The following is a 17774-nucleotide window of genomic DNA, read 5'->3' as shown; positions in this document are numbered from 1 at the left end:
AAATTAATATATTTATACGTTCTAGGGGTCGCTGAAGCCGAATCAGAGGTCCGTTTGACCTGATCAGGTCTGCTAAATACTAAAGCATTTATGCGTATTAAAATTTGAGGAACAAATAAGATTAAAGAAAGAACGCTTTAGCACTGAGCTCGTGACTCTCGAGTTAATTGTTTTCATATGACACAATTCTAATATCAATAAATCTAACTAAGTAAGCTTTAAACCTATGCGTCAGTTAATGCTGCATGTACACTAATTTACACAGCAATCCCAACAACGTATACCTAGCTACCATGATTTTGTCTTTCGGACTTCTCACTTTTTTTGTGGGGTTGTGTAATCATTTGTGCTGTCGTGTGTGGGGCGCTCTCTGCAGGCAATGTTATGCATTAAGTATGTATTAACTTTTTTTGTCAGCCCCCGTATATAGCTTTTAGTAACAAAATATGATATGTTGGACTTTTTTAAACAAAAAAGGTATACTACAGTATTCGTGAATCATTTCAAAGGATTAAAAACATTGGAAGATAGCAAGCAAATGAGAAAATACTATCTAATAGTTGTTCTAATCGGAATAGAAGGAAATTAGTACTTTACTTACCAACTCGAAACTTCTTTCAACTCTCAGGAAATAAAGAAAAAACTCACTGTATCATACATACATCATTTTATTGTAAAATACATAATTGGGAGCATAATTTAAATACAAACACACCCTGCCACAAGACACTACACCACCTTGTATCTAGCCTTGTTGAAGGTGTGGTGACCCGCCGTCTGTAGTTTCAGCAGCTCTTCCTTGATCAACCTGGTGATCTCAGACTTGGCTTTGGACACGGCGATGTCCGAGGTACTCTCGATGGCGAGGTACAACTTCCTTTCACCCTCTGGGGGCGACTTACCTGTAGGCACGTAGGTGCCCCTAACTGTGATACCCGCTTCGGAGTATTCTGAAATCTGGGCTAGCGCCTCCTGTAACAATGAAAAATAATAAGTTTAAGATATTATGTATCTTTCGTAAAATAAATATTATGTATCTCAGCAGCCAGTGTAGTTTTATAAATCTTTTAGCTTTAGAAGTTAAAGTTGCTAAAAAGAAGCTAAAGTTGCAACTCTGGCAATGAGAATCAATAACCATTAAAATAATAATTTAAGCGTATTTGGATTCTCTAAAAACAGGTATACAGGGTGTGCCATTTAACACTCCCGCTGCATGGCCTACATTATTCTTATTAGCCAGTTTGTTTTTTCGTTCTGGTGACGTCATGGCATATTATTGACACCAAGTGCACAAAGATGGTCTTTAAGCTACAGTCAAAACATTTTTTCTCTACCTCCTATGTGAAGGAAGTTATAGCTCCGTATTCATTTGAAATGAAACACACTGTATACTATTGAAAAAAATAATACTAAAGTTTGCATCTACTTGTGCCAAATCTTACACAGAGTCCTACGGTTCCCCAAATTCAATAACAAGTTTAAAAAATCGACGATATAGAGGATATTTTATTTAGAAAATAAGTCCTGTCATTCTCAAAAGAAATGGGACACCCTGTATAATCGAAAATGTGCAGAAATTGAATTGAATTTTTCAAAGAGAAATCTTCAGGTCGAAACAGATTTTCGATATGTTTCTAAGTTGTGGAGTCAACTTTCTAGCTTTAATAACAGGGAGACAAAGAAAATTTTTTTCAAATATTTTTTAACAGAGATTTAATAAGCCTGTGCACTTTAATTTTAAAATATCGGCATACACGAATTCCCGTTTGCTATGTTTTTTTCCTTTCGTTAGGTTTAGGGATAATGATATATTCATTTTTATTAGTTTACGGTTTGCAGTAATTAGGTCAAAATAAAATCTTATTACTCTTGCACTTTTTTCTATAAAATGTATCCTTGAGGCAAGGTTGGCATGATATATATCAATGATATCTATCACGATATTTATTCCTTGGTATTATATATCATGATATTTATAAAAATTTAAATAATGATTTCTACTGGTTTAAAGCTGCTAAAACTATTAACAGATGGCAGAAAAACCGTATGCTAATCGTTGATGAACGTGTTTATTTATGTGATTCCCCGAATTTTTCAACAGAATAAAATTGAATGAATATTTTTATTTCATTATTTCTCCAGGTGTTAGTCAATTCGAGCAGATGTTGTGTGTTTGTATTTGTTTTAATATTTATGAAGTTTATGTTGACTTGGTGTAAATTGGTTAGTTTTCCTAGTACTTAATATTCACGCAAATATTTTTTATTAGATTCAGAATTTATATTTATTTTTTCGTTCTTGTTTTTGATATTTGGAACAAAAATATTTACTTAAATAGTTTCTTAATTTTATTTCGCTACTATAATATTATACATAAACAAATTAATTGAAAAAAATAAATATCAAGACTTGATATATATCGAATATATATCAAGATATGTATCCGATATTTGATATTTATATAAATATCATGATATTTGTCAACCTTGCCTTGAGGAGTTATAAGCATTTTAATAATGCTCAAAATTGATCCACTCCACAAAGAGGCATTTCAGAGAAAAAAGTGCAGGATTAAAAAGTTTTTATTTTGACACTATTAACACGTCTTAACTACTTTAACAAAAAAATCGATTTTTTGTGTGTGTCTGTGTGATTATTGGGATACAGCAGCATGGCATCGAAAATGGAATGCACCGGAATGTGAAAACTCATATGTCAACAATTTTCTGAGGTAATTTGTAGAACACAGCAATAAATTGATTTCTGTTCAAAATAAATAAAAAATAAATTATGAAATTTCACACTGATTAAAATAAACAACCAAATTAACAGGCAACACAGTAGTGTTTAAGCATTATTTTAACAAAAAATAAACCAAAAGGGATGTTTACTATGTGGTGGTACTTATTTTTATTTCATGAATGTCTGAAAACATCTTTTATAATTGTCTTATATTACTTTAAAAACAATAAACAGTAACGGTTGTCATAATATAAACAATTTATTAATTTTAATAACGTAATTAGTCTACTGCCAGTTCCAAAATAAGATATTTACTCCAAGAGTAAATTTAGCTTCATTAAATTATAAAATTAAGTTATAGGTAGTTTTATTTTAACTACTTTTGGGCAATTACACAATGGCTGTCCATTCTTTTATTTCAATATAAAATTCCACACATAATTTTTTATCATGAATAAGTAAAGTAGAATTAATTTAAACGAGCTCTAGTTTAAACTAAGAATAAGATAATCAACTACTTATTTCAGTTATCATGTTTGTATTAATATAAATAAAAATGACAATAATTTAATCATATAAACTATGACTCCATGAAAAATAAATAACTAAGTATATAAAAATATCATGTAGTGATATAATGTGTTGACATAATTAATTTGATATACCTACAGCAGAAGTCTATACTTATTTGTCAGTTTTGTAAGAAAATAAATGAAAGTGGTTTATCATATAATTTTAGAATAATAGATTTCTTTATTTAATAAATAATGTCCATTGCATATCTCCATGATCTTTTTTGACGATTAAGGTACCGAAGAGAAATTTGACCTTGATTTGACTTTGATTTTAAATCTTTATTTTGAAGATATCGACGAAAAACTGAACATTTGGATATTTTTTTATGGACTTTTTAACACTCAGACATTGTTAGGATACCTTTTATATTGAATTAAAAATACAATTTTCGCATGGAACAAATTAATGAATTTAATAAATTTGAAACATATCGCGCCCTTCCTTACATGAAAATTGCATTGTCAATGAAAATTTAACTGAACTGTTAAAATTTCGTTTGAAGTAATAGTTGGACATTCTTCTTTCAAAGCGCTTTTTAGAAAAATAGAAACTGATATTTTGACTAAAAGAAGAAAATCGCAAGAAAAAAATGTGCCGAATTAAAAAATGCAAAAATGGAAAATTCAACCATAAGAGTCAGGGATAATACGACCATAAATTTGAATTCTCCACAAAAAATATTTTAACAAAGATTGGAGCTTAGAAAATCCACCTCTCTATCTTCGATTAAAAAAATTTATAATTATTTATTATGAGAATGAAAATGACAAAAACGAAAATAACACAGCACTCCTTTTATTTAACGAATTACGTTAATTTTTTCGAATATTATGTATATCGTTCCCATTATCACAAAAAGACGTGTCATTAACATTACCGTAGAACAGTTTAAAGATGTTATACATTAAAAAAAGCTGCCCTAAACAGAAAATTGTAGTTACGAAGATATTTATTTTTAAATATGGGTGTTATAAAAATAATTTCATAATATGTTGTTTCGAAAACGCTTTATTGGGTTACCGCTATTGAAAAAAGAAAGAAAGAAATGACGTGTTTAAGCTAATAAGTATTTTTTTGTGGATGAGAAAAATCTTTCTAAATTGCGTTTCCCATTTCAAAAAATTAATGAAATTAAGAGAGATAATAGAGAAACAAATATTGAACCTCAGAATATTTTTATTATGTAATTGAATTAGCATATGCAGGGTGTCCGTTAATAACGTGTACAACGGAAGACCACATATTCATAGACAAAATAGGCAGATTTAGGCTATATCCGAAATCGCTTCGTTTGGCCGCTAGATGGTCTTAAAGTTCGTGAAATTTGGCAGGTACAATGACTTAAAGATTACAGTCAATCTACAAAATCAGAGCCTACTAGCACTTTGTTAAATATTGTAATATGGGTGGCAAAATAATGTAAACATTAAAAAAAAACTTCCAAATAGTATCAAATAAAAAATAGTTGTCATTACTGCCTGAAAGAGGAAAAAGTTATGAACGGATATTATCACCATACATTAATTTTGTCGGAGTTGTAAGTTTTAAAAAACACTGTATAACACCAAACTTTGAAACGTTTTGGGTCGGTTGTTCGCATAATCAAATTTGAGGCTTCTCTCAACCACAATAAATCTCGACATTTTTTGCATTTTGCTTTATCCCAAAATATGCCTGTTAGAAAAAATATTACACTACTTTTCGACCACATGCTGATATTTTTTAAAAGACAAATGTATCGAGTCCTATCTATAAGACACAACAGAAGTGTCAAAATGCAAAGTGGTGTGGATTTTTTTTACGGTACTTTAAAACATTAAACTAATTAAAACAAATTCAAGCATATTTCCTAAAAAAACTTATCCAATGTGGGAACAAAGCAGTAGTTTTTTTACGTGATTAGTCTCTGCCAAGGATTATGACAGGACAATAAGAATACAAGATATTTCTATGAATGGTTATATTATTTAACAATAAGTTCAAATATTAGGTATATTATATATTTGTATTCATTATATGTAGATAATAATTTTTTGTTTTTATTTTGAATAATTAGTTATTATTAGGTGTTTACTAGGTATTGCTGGTATAATTCAATGCTAGTTGGGGCAAGTAGTCCATAAAGTATTTGTCTCCCTCAATATCAACAGTTGGGAATCCTTTCTGTGCAACTAGATACATTTTGCATTCTGTGGATTAGGGTGGCACAAAAAAAATGAATATATTTTTTTCTGTCTCCTGTGAAAATATGTTAGTTTATCATGTTTTAAGAGCCCCCTTTTGAAAATTTTTAAAAATTTTCAAAATCGTCAAAAATTGAATTTTTTTCTTTAATTTATCTCTCTTTATTTTATCATTTTCTAGGTTGAAAAAAATCTCGATTCTGAAAATTTCAAATCGATATATTAATTTCTAAATGTCACTCATAATTATTTTAACTTTAAAAGTAGTGTACCTAAAATGTTTTCGAGCGACCTCTAAAAATAAATATTAACGAACTAATAATTTTTTTTATTGAATTTGATGAACAAAAGAATAGAAATAAATCACAAGACACTTAAAAAAATTTGTCAATGCAAAATTTACTACCGCACTATAAGTATCAAATATTTATAATTTTTTATTTTTTTTTTTAAATTTAAGTGTCTCGTGATTTATTTCCATTCTTTTGTTCATCAAATTCAATAAAAAAAAAAAATATTAGTTCGTTGATATTTATTTTTAGAGGTCGCTCGAAAACATAGGTGCACTACTTTGAAAGTTAAAATAATTATGAGTGACCTTTAGAAATTAAAATATCGATTTGAAATTTTCAGAATCGAGATTTTTTTCAACCTAGAAAATGATAAAATTACGAGAAAAAAAAATTTAAAAAAAATAAATTTTGACGATTTGGGAAATTTTTTCAAATCTTCAGCGACCTCTAAAAAAATTTTTTAGAGCTGATTCTTTGAGGGGGCTCTTAAAACATGATAAACTAACATATTTTCGCAAGAGACACGAAAAAAAATATTCGTTTTTTTGGGCCACCCTATTGTGGATATATCCCGTTTACACATTTTTTTGAGATACGCTCCTTTGCAATAATAAGGAGATATGTTTCATCAATTGAAGCAAATTTCCGACGTTTTCATAGGGTCCTGCCAAAATATTTAGAATCATGGGCTCAAGATGAATTGAAAAACAAACGCACGCCTTTTGTTATGATTTTCCTATCTGAACATTAAAAATAACACACAATCACACAAAAACAAGCATCTCTGTTATCCGGCTAGCCGGTATCTGGCGAAAACAGAGTAATTAAGACAAGTCTTCCCAATTAAGATTATCGAGTTTCATAAAAACACTATGTCACTGCATTAATTAGTGGTAGTTATCAAGTGGAAACGTTGTTATTTTTTTAGAATTCGATTACTATTGTTGGAAATGAACACAGCCCGATTTAGACGAGAGTCCACGAAGCCCGATCGCTGCAGACAAGAGGGCTAGCTGACGGGAGTTTATCTCGAATTCGTCGAAAAACTAAATAAACCACGTCTCGGTGCCTCTAGTCGTCGAATGTTGTTGACACACAGTCAGTACACATAATCCACATATATTTAAAAAAAAATAATGATTCAGACATGTTTCGACTAGAATTAAAAACGACTATGATTTGTAACATGGGTGGCAAGAAAATTAATTAAATTAATTTTCATTCATCATAGATCATAGATAAAAATGATCATCTTTATTAAAAAAATTTCAGAAAGCATGTTTCAATTTCCCTTTAACAAATTTTAGAAGATGTCTTATTTGTACTTCAGATTAGTCAATTATATTCTAGTAATTGTTAATTAAAACAGAAATCTTAGATTTAATTTAGGAAAACATCATCTATTATACTTCAGAAAATTTAAAATAAATTTCAGGAAAAAAAATGTTATGCCAGAAAGCCGTAAATGTACACAGGGCAGGTGCATGTAGGTGTATCCAAAGTATTGTAATTTAATCAAACTTACCTACATACGAAGTTGCACCCCTGAGGTGTTATTAGCCCCCAAAGGGGGGGCCTAAATTTCGAAAAAAATTAATATCTCTGCAACACTTTACCGCAGAAGAACTAAATTTATTGTTTTCAAGAAAAACCGTATTAACTGAAACAAGATTTTAACAGTGTTTATTAGAAAATAATCGAAAAGTCAGTAGTAATTTTATATTTTTTTATTAATTTTTTTTCGAAATTTAGAGCCACACTCTGGGGGCTAATAACTCCTCAGGGGTGTAACATATTCTAAAGTACAAACGGCTTAACTGAAATTTTGTTTTTCTGAATTAAAATTTACTTTGAAATACAATTGACGCATGATGAAAAATATCTGGACAAGGTGTAGTAGTCACAATAAAATAACCGCAGTCTTTTTCTTTATAAAAGAAATGGAAATATAACTTAAATGGCATTTTATACAGTGTGTGTCAAAAGTCATGCGCATTTCGGAAACTGGCAATTTTTGGAAAAATCGCTTGGACAGATCAATTTTGTTTTTTTGGGGCATGTGAAATTCAATTTTCAAAAATGTAACCAGTGGCGGCGGGAGGGAGATAGGGTTGCTTTTTTTAAATGGCAACCACCTATTTTTATTGAACCGTATGAAACCTTAAGTATGAAAATTTGGGGGAAAAAAACGTAAATTTGCTGGAATTAACGGAGGATGATGTTGATAGTAGCATGGAATTTTGGGAATTAATGCAAAATCGCTGTAACGATGATGATAAATTTATTACCAACGTCATCCTCTCCAACGAGGCTACGTTTTGCTTGAACGGCGGCGGCGCAGTCGACAAACAAAGTTGTCGTCGAAAATCCACATTAAATGCAAGAGGTGCATATCCAGTATCCTCGAAAGGTATAGTGTGGGCTGGTAAAAAGATCGTAAGAAACCGAATACTTGGACCATATTTCCATTTACGGGAATTTGAATGGTCCAGGGTATCTTGAATTATTAGAGGAATTGGTTGCTGTTCTCGTAGAACTTTATCCAGGAGGAGAACCTGACGAAAACATTCTGAAATATCGTTTCAACATGACGGCGCTCCGCCACATTACGCAGCCATTGTAAAAAACTATTTAAACTATCAATTTCCACATCGTTGGATTGACAGAAGAGGGGAAATTGAGTGACCGGCAAGGTCTCCCGATTTAACCCCACTTGATTTTTTCTTGTGGGGATATTTGAAAAGCAAGGTATATCGTGACAGACCGTACAACACTGAAGACCTGAAGCAACGCATTCCCCATGAGATCAGGCAAATACCACTTGGAATTATAAAGAATGTGCAGAGTTTGTAGACAGGCTGGATCATTGTTGAGTTGCAGGCGGTCGGCAGTTTGAATATTTGATTCATTAAAATGAAATAAAAAGAGCTGTTTCAACAAAATGTGTTTGTAGCCCCAAAAAAATAAATAAGAGTTAACGTATTTTTCGATTTTTTTCCGAAATTCTCCCGACCAACTTCCACATGTACATAACAAACTAATCAGAAAGATACTTTCTTTTATACTTTCATACGGTCCAATAAAAAAAAGGTTGTTGCCATTTAAAAAAAGCAACTCTATCCCTTCCCGCCGCCACTGGTTACATTTTTTAAAATTGAATCTTGAATTGAATCGAAACACACTATTATAAGATTTTCTTATAAATCATAATTAATATATCTAATCTACTACAAGACACAAAAACTCAATTTAAACAGTTTCCATTTTCACTATTTTCTCTGTGTTACTTTAAAATACCTATACGAATAAATAAATTTTTTATTATGAAGCCTGCACAATAATTTACTTTGATTTAGAGTATTTGCGAAACACATTTTGAGTCATTTATCACCCTCTATATAAGTAATTAGTATTCATCCAAGGGACTGTAAATGTTCTGAAATCAAAGTCCATTACTTTTTAAGAACCGTTATGATTTCAAACATTTTAAGACCAAAACTTGAAGAACATCCAAGGGAAAACTTTTTTTAAAACAAAACTTCTAAACAGCTCCAGTTACGAAAATTCGCTGAACGTGTTACAGCACGTACCCACTCACAAAGTCACGAAACGAACACTTACACAATTATTCACAAAAAAAGTCACAAGCGCACTACAACGAACAACCCTCTGCACCATCCACCTTTCCAGGATAAACTAACAAAGAAAAGTACATGTTTTTTTAAGGTTCGCATTTCTGATGCAATTAATAAAACGTTTACATATCGATTTAAAATTAATCCAGAAGAACTGACTTAGTAAAATTTCAACGATGTTGCATCAGACGCCAGATTCATCTCATGCTGCTGCGATAAATGTATAACTATTGTAGTATTGTAATATTTAACTTTTTTTAATATTAACTTTATTCCGTATTTTCCTAACGATGTTTTTATGATTTTTTAATCATAGCATCTGTTTTTGTTCAACAAAATATGCTAATTACATAATATCAACATCTTCCTGTACATTTTTTTCTTTTTCTATTGTGAGAACGGAAATCTATACCCAAAAGATTGATACAATCGAAATTGTTTCCATTTACTACAATAACATTAAATGTACAGAACAATCAGAAGATGAGCCAAGTGACTGAACCTCGTAGCATATCAATTTTCAATTCGTTGTTATGCATGTATAATTGTTATTAATTTTTTAACTCGACGCTAATTTCTTATATCAAAAATTGATATTCTTGTAAATAATAGGAAATACTGTGAAAGATTACATTAAGTTCAGGAAAAGAACTTAAAATAATAACTATGGAGTGATGGTACAATTGTTCTGAAGTTTTCTGAAATATATGGTGACAATAACAAAACGTTACAAACTTTATTAGGTCCTAACACGGAAGTAGTGTACCGTACCCAATGAAGTCTTGTTTTATCGGATTCCCCGTGTTTCTTTTGTACTGATGTAAGTATTTTCCAATTGATACTGTCTTATTGTGTTATGTTCTTAGAATAGCAAATAAACGTATAGTAGGATCATATTAGATGCAAAGTAATAAATCATTGCCTGTCAAGGGAACCAATGAAGTACGCTTTTAAAGGTTTTACAAATTGAATAATTTCTTTATACATTATGATGGGACGAGGGGATCAGTTCAGGTCTGGCACCCTTGTTCCTACAAAAATTCCTTTATTCTCATAAACTATTTATTTTAAATGTAATTTATTATAAATCCAATTTGTTTCCTAAATTCCACATATGTACTACATTTTACCTCTGTACGCGCCACTGTTGTTTACTTGTTTTTTGGAAGCGCTCTCTAATTCACGGCAAACCTCGCCAGGTTAGTATTTGACGTATAACCGACCAGTTCGTACACTCGATGCACCTGGGCGACTACAGCTACTACCAGAACACAGTGCGTATGCAGCGGTATTTCAGATTTTACATTGAATTTCATTTTAAATTTGAAATGATTTATCTTACGCCTCCTAAAAATGATGACACGATTTTCCTTTGATAAAAGACCGACAACTTCTTGCTCTACTTTGCATCGAATACGATCCTACTATAGTAGTAACTGTGGAACTTTTTCGTCAAAGAAAACGTCAATATGAAATTGTTCGACGTCCCTAAAAAGACGGTCTCGTGCGCTGTTCGGCGATTCAAGGTTATGATGGTCGCCGTCCAGGAAGTGAGAAATTCGAAGGTCTGCATGCAGAAAATCACCCGTGAAACCGGAATGAATCGGGAATCGATACGGCCAATGGCTAAAAGGGAGCTAAGACTTACAGCCGTACAAACTCCAAATAGTTCAACCGGAAATTTGCGCCAGAGGCAAAGCTTATTAATTTTCCTTGAGCAGGAGGTCAAAATCGACAAGGAGTACCGGCGGCTGGTTTTGGAAAAAGTGGAGCCGTGAGCACAGCAGCACTTCGGCAGATTGGACGTTCCAACAGGACTCTGTACCGGTTCACAAACCGAAAACGACGCAGGACCGGTTCAAGACCTATTTTCCGGACTTCATTACGTCAACGCAATGGCCGCCCTACTCGCCGGATCTCAATCCAATGGATTACAGCTTGTGGTCCAAAACGCAAAACGTCACAAAAGTTTGCGCAAAATCACTGTGTTTCAATACGCGTTTGGGGCTGTATATCGCCGCCAATGGAGGCCACTTCAAAACCAACTGAATTGTTACCAAAGGTATTTGTTATTGTTAACCGTTGTTGTTTTGCTAATTTTTTTGTTTAATAAAATTATAATTAAAAACGTTTGTAACGTTTTTTTATTGTCACCGTGTATAAATAAAGTAAATTCCTCAATACAGCGTAGGAATACATAAAAATAAATTTCAGAACATACCACCACGCACCAAAACAGTTTTAGAAAATATTAACATTCCTCAACAAGCTCTAAAATCCTCCAAAAAAACATAAAAATTTGTATAAAATTGATCAAAGAACATAGAAATGACTTCAGAAAGAATTACAATGAATCAAATTTGCTTATATGTACATCAAAATATGTCAAAGTAGCTTAAGGTCAATGACCCCAAGGTCGAAAGATACTGACCCCCCAGAGTTCCAAAGACCAATGATCCTGAGGGTCACAGATTAATTGCCCCAGGTCAATAACCTCTGACAGTGGTCCACCGACTTTTGATCTTTTGAGGTATTTACACGACATTTGAAAGTATTTCACGATTTTGAAAGGATTTCGAGGTATTTTGACGTACATACAAGGTGTCTGTTAAAATTAAGTACGTATTTAACTCAGCAAAAGCAACAACTTTTCTCGTATGTGTCTTATAATTCATGAAACAAATTCAATACTTTTCAACTGACAGATAGATATTATTGAGTAATAATTACTAGCTTGTCATTTAACAAACTACTGTGAAATGTTATGTTATTTATTGTTACAATAGAAATTTTTTTAAAACTCTCTTTTTGTTATTACATAGTAAACATCTCAGAAATTAATGATTTTAGCTATAGGGAATGCTTTATAAAAATGAAAGAACATAGTGTATTTTCAGCGAGGGGCGATCCGCTAAGGAAAAAACGTACGAAGATTACAAAATTTCTGAAATCTCTTGTAATGTGTCTGCAGATTTCAATATCGATTAAAAAAAAATTACAAATTTCATATAAATAATCAAGATTACAATATCTTTCAACCGATTACAAAACATTTCAGGAGATTTCAGAGTTATTTTAGTAGATTTCAATGATTATTTAAGATTTCAATAGGATTATTCGAAATTAAAAGAAGATTTCAAAATTTCTTAATAATATTTCAAGGAATACGGGAAGATTACAATAAGTTTTGAATGTCCATTTGAACAAAAATAATTGAATTAACTTCAACTGTCATTCATTTCATTCATTAACAGTAGTGCTTTGATTAAGAATTTCCAGTATCATTTTTACGCAAAAATTGTAACATTCTGATTAAGTTTTTGTTCGAATGAACGTTAAAAACTTTTTGTCATGACAAAAATGATAACGCCATTTTGAAAGTAGGTAAGTATATATTTTTATTGAAAGATAAAAATATAATAATCCAATAAACTAATAAAAATAAAAAAATAGAAGTAACATAAAATAAACATTTTCCCAAAAAATAAATAATAAGAAATATTTTAAGCTTTTATTAACACTTGTATTTAATACTTTACCTGTATACAGTGTATTTAAAAAAGACGCGGCAATATTTAAGGGGGCGATTGCCCAGATCATTTTATAAAAAAAAGTTCCTATAAACATACGTCCGCAAACGCTTCGTTACCGATCTACAGAATGTTGAAATTTCATTAAAAAAACAGTAAAAATTAAATTTCTCCAAAACCTCTTGATATTATAATGAAATTTTAGGCCTGTCAATAGCTATGGCAGACGCGTACTTTGCAATACAAAACGATTTTTTAGTCTTACCAGTGACTAGCTATTTTTAATGAAAAAAATAGGACCCCGCTGGTTTTTCTAAAAATATAATTTTTTAATTCCTTGTTCAATTATGAAGAAGAAAGCTTTCCTCAGATTATACGCACCGTACGTCACACCGTTATTGAGTAAAAAAATAAAAAACATTTTATTGCGCACCTAAACCCAATGTTGTTTTAATTGAGAAATTTAAATTATTGAACAAAGAAATTCAAATTATCAAATTTGATTGATTTTTGAAATGTGGTACATACTGTTGTTTGTAGTAGGTAATAATAAGGGGCTGCGTTTTAGAGAAATTTAATTTTTACTGTTTTTTAATGAAATTTCACATTCTGTAGATCGGTAACGAAGCGTTTGCGGACCTATGTTTATAGGACTTTTTTTATAAACTGACCTGAGCAATCACTCCCTTAAATATTGCCGCGTCTTTTTTAAACACACTGTATACAAGTAAAGTATTAAATGCAAGTATTAATAAAAGCTTAATATATTTTTTATTTATTAGTTTTTGGGAAAATACTTACCTACTTTCAAAATAGCATTATCATTTTTGTCATGACAAAATGTTTTTAACGTTCATTCGAACAAAAAACTTAATCAGAATGTTACAATTTTTGCCCAAAAAATGCCTGATACTGGAAATTCTTAATCAAAGTACTACTGTTAATGAATGAAATGAATGACATTTGAAGTTAATTCAATTATTTTTGTTCAAATGGACATTCAAAACTTATTGTAATCTTCCCGTATTCCTTGAAACCTTATTAAGAAATTTTGAAATATTCTTTTAATTTCTAATAATCCTATTGAAATCTTAAGTAATCATTGAAATCTACTAAAATAACTCTGAAATCTCCTGACCTGTGTTGTAATCTTGATTATTTATATGAAATTTGTAATATTTTTTGAATTGATATTGAAATCTGCCGATACGTTACAAGAGATTTCAGAAATTTTGTAATCTTCGTCTGTTTTTTCCTTGGCGGATTGGCCTTCGGAACACACCAATCGCACGATATAGGTTTCTGTCGAGGTCTCTGTGGCATTCTTTGGAAAATGAGGTAGGGGGGCGTTGTATAACGACTACATCGACGAAATTCATTAGCTGATTACATAGATTACAGCGAGGATTACAGATAAGATTACGTAGATTACAGACAGATTACATAGATTACAGATAAGATTACGTAGATTACATCAGCGGATCGCCCCTCGATTTTCAGATTTTAAAATAAGGATGATTCACTTAAAAAAATTGAGAAAATTATGTGCTCGAGTTTTGGCTTGCCTTCAACTGTTGCAATAATAAAGAAATAACACTGTCTCGTAAAACTATACCAATATCAAAAAGTTATGCCTGCAAAAAATTATTGTTAAGTTGTCCTGTCTAGGGTATACAGGACGCTGAAATGGGAATGATTCTAGTATACAATTGACCATAACTTTTGAAATACCCTGTATAACATAATTAAACCCTATATTGGAAGGATGGGAGAGATGAGCTTAATCTAAATTTGAAATAATATATAGGGTGTTCCATTTAAAAAATGGTATCTTTGGTTCACCCTGGTAATACATAACACCCTGTATATACGAAAATTATTTTAAAATGTTCAGTTGGCTACAATTTTTGTAAATAACTTTTTTTGATACCTTCTCTACTCGAGGCACTAATGCTCTGTATATCTAGATGGTGTAAAGTAACACTGAAACGTTGGCAATGATTTAAATTATAATGTTTTTTTACTTATTGATCTTTATCCCACTAACACCTTGACCTGGATAACCAATCAAGATCGCTAAATAGTGGAAAAGCAACAACTTTTGTCCAACACTTTTTTCCAAAACTAGTATTTTTGTAAAGCATTTTGTACCCTTTGAAATAACACTAACGAGCTCCCTATGAATTAAAGGAATATTTAAGTAACATATACGAAAGTTTTATGAAATGATTCACCTCTTAAAAGATTTTGTCGAGCTGAATACCAAATATTATAACTAATTAGTTCCCATTTTTTGTGCTTCTTATTGATTGTTATTAACTCAGCCAAGGTTAAAATTTTGGCACTTATTTCTAAGGCTGTCAAAACTGAGCCGCGGGACATAGGCGTACGCATTATTTATTAAAAAGCAAAACATTCAATTGTCTACAATACACGACCATAAACACCAACGGAGAGGAATTAGTTACGCAACATCCGCACGATATACTAATGTGACGTGAACGTAAAAAGCATTCTGAGACAGCGGCTCACGCATGTCTCGATTAGTTCACTTGGCACAAGATAACTTTTGTGCCGAGCGGTTTGGGTTTTTAAAAACAAAATTTCTTTTATTTTAAAAACTTTCACAAAAGTATCGAGGAATTAAAGCCGAAATAAATACAATAACTCTAGACAATAACTAGCGGAACTTGACCCATGTTTATAAGTTTGCAAGGGTTGCAAAGTCAGCTAAATATTTCGAAGTTTTAGAAGTTTTTGAAGTAGGTATTTCCACATATTTAAGGCTTTTGAGGTATTTAGGAAGTCGTTACAAGTTTCCTTTGCATTTATGATACTATTTTCATGTACTCTCTTCCTTGGTATATTTTAAAAGTGTGTTTGCATATTTTATCGTATTTGAGAGTAGATTTTTTGTGTACTCTGATACTACTTCAAACGGCCAAAGGTCCAAGACTAGGAATCAACGACCTTGGAAAGTCAAGAGTCAATGACTCCAGGGCTAAAAGTTAATGATTTTGAAGTTAAATGTCACTGGCATCCAAGGAGTCAAATGTCACTGATCCGCCCACAGAATTTGGAAAAAAAATCATTCAGTCCACGAAAACGGACCGCCAAGTTAAATAGCAGCACAATTTTTCTCTATTTTCAATCTTTAAACCAGATTTAAAGACTTTATCGCTAAGGTACGTGCCGAAAACCAATGGGAACGGTGCATAAAATCTCTCATCTTAAAGGATCCATGATGTGTGCATCGACTGAGTCACTTAATGAAGCAAAATGGCGGCTGAACCGGAAAATGGCGGTTGAACCGTTAAATGGTGGCATCAGATTTTACGACGGTTTTACGGCGAGTTTTCTCAGAAAATCTCAAGAGACAAAAAAGTCTTACAACTGGTCAAAGAACAGAAAAAATGTGGCAAATTCCTAAACCTTCCACTTTTTATTCTGAATAATTTTATCACTTCATCTCTCCAACACAGTTCAAAATTTGGACATAAATGGCTAAAATTCGAACATTTCAGAGAGCGTGATAAAATTTCAGGAAACAACATCGGGAAAAATTGTGAACCTTCCTATTTTCGATTCTCAATATTTTCATTACTATCACATTCGCTCCTTTGCCTGAAATGTTATTCTTGGTCTCAATTGGGTTTATCATTAATGACTATCAGTTTTGTCAAAGCTAGCTAAGTGAATAATTTGCAAAATGGCCCAAGAAATTCTGGGAAACGTGTTGTTTGACCAATTTTATGGCTTTTTTGTATCTTGAGATTTTATGAGAAAACCCGCCTTTTCGAGTATAACCGTCGCAAAGTCAGCACCATTTTCCGGTTCAGCCGCCATTTTGATTGATCAACCGCCATTTTGATTGATCAAGTGACTAAATCGATGCAGATATCATGAATCCTTTAAGTTGGAAGATTTTATGCACCGTTCCCATTGGTCCTAGGCAAGTCTCTTAGTGATAAAGTCTTCAAATCAAGGTTAGGAAAAATTGTGGTCTTTTTTAACTTGGAAGTTTGTTTCTTTTCTCAAATTATGTGGGTAACATCCAAAAGAACATTCCCAAAAACATGAAGTCTAGTAGGTTTGATTTCATTCTACGCCCGGGTGCAATGGTGCCCGTGATTCTAAGATACCTCTCTTGAAAATTCGATTTTGACAGTTAATGGGTTTATCATTAATAACTATTAGTTTTGTTAAAGCTGGCTAAGTCAAAAATTTGAAAAATGGCCCAAAAAATTCTGGGAAACGTGTTACATTTGACCAATTTTAAGACTTTTTTTGTATCTTGAGATTTTCTGAGAAAACCCGCCTTTTTCGAGAACAACCGTCGCAAAGTCTGCTGACACCATTTCCGGTTCAGCTGCCATTTTGATTGATCAACCGCCATTTTGGTTAAGCAAGTGACTATATCATGGATCTTTTAAGTTGGTTAAGATTTTATGCACCGTTCCCAATGGACTTAGATAAGTATTTTACTGATAAAGTCTTCAAAAAAAGGTATAAATATTCAAAATGGAAATAATTGTGGTGTTTTTCAACTTGGAAGTCTTTTTTTTTCAAATTCTGTGGGCACCATCCAAAAGAGCATCCTTAAAAACAAAGTCTAGTATGTTTAACTTCATTCTAAGCCCGGATGCAATGGTGCCCATGGTTCCAAGATACCCCCAATGAAAATTTGATTTTGAGGGTTAATGGGTAAACAAAACAATAACATTTTTAAATGGAAAAATCTAATACGCCGCCTACTACATGTCAACATATCGAGTCACATAAATCACTGACAAACAAGCATCAGAGAAGCAATGC

At 31.8% G+C, this 17774-nt stretch overlaps 1 protein-coding gene across 1 annotated transcript in view; it reads right to left on the bottom strand.

Moving 5' to 3' along the window:
- Positions 1 to 650: 650 nt before the first annotated feature.
- The window catches only part of LOC108912823 (probable ATP-dependent RNA helicase DDX46), a 36557-nt gene continuing 19433 nt past the window's right edge, over positions 651 to 17774 (bottom strand). The window contains exon 12 of the mRNA XM_018718219.2: positions 651 to 972. Within this exon, the coding sequence (XP_018573735.1) occupies positions 730 to 972 (243 nt within the window). The 3' untranslated portion in view covers positions 651 to 729. The remainder of the gene's footprint in view (positions 973 to 17774) is intronic.

The sequence above is a fragment of the Anoplophora glabripennis genome, unplaced genomic scaffold (genome assembly GCF_000390285.2).
Source record: "Anoplophora glabripennis isolate ALB-LARVAE unplaced genomic scaffold, Agla_2.0 scaffold33, whole genome shotgun sequence".
Taxonomy (NCBI): Eukaryota; Metazoa; Arthropoda; class Insecta; order Coleoptera; family Cerambycidae; genus Anoplophora; species Anoplophora glabripennis.
Note: the sequence above shows the minus strand (reverse complement) of the source record. Positions and strands in the feature narration are given on the sequence as shown.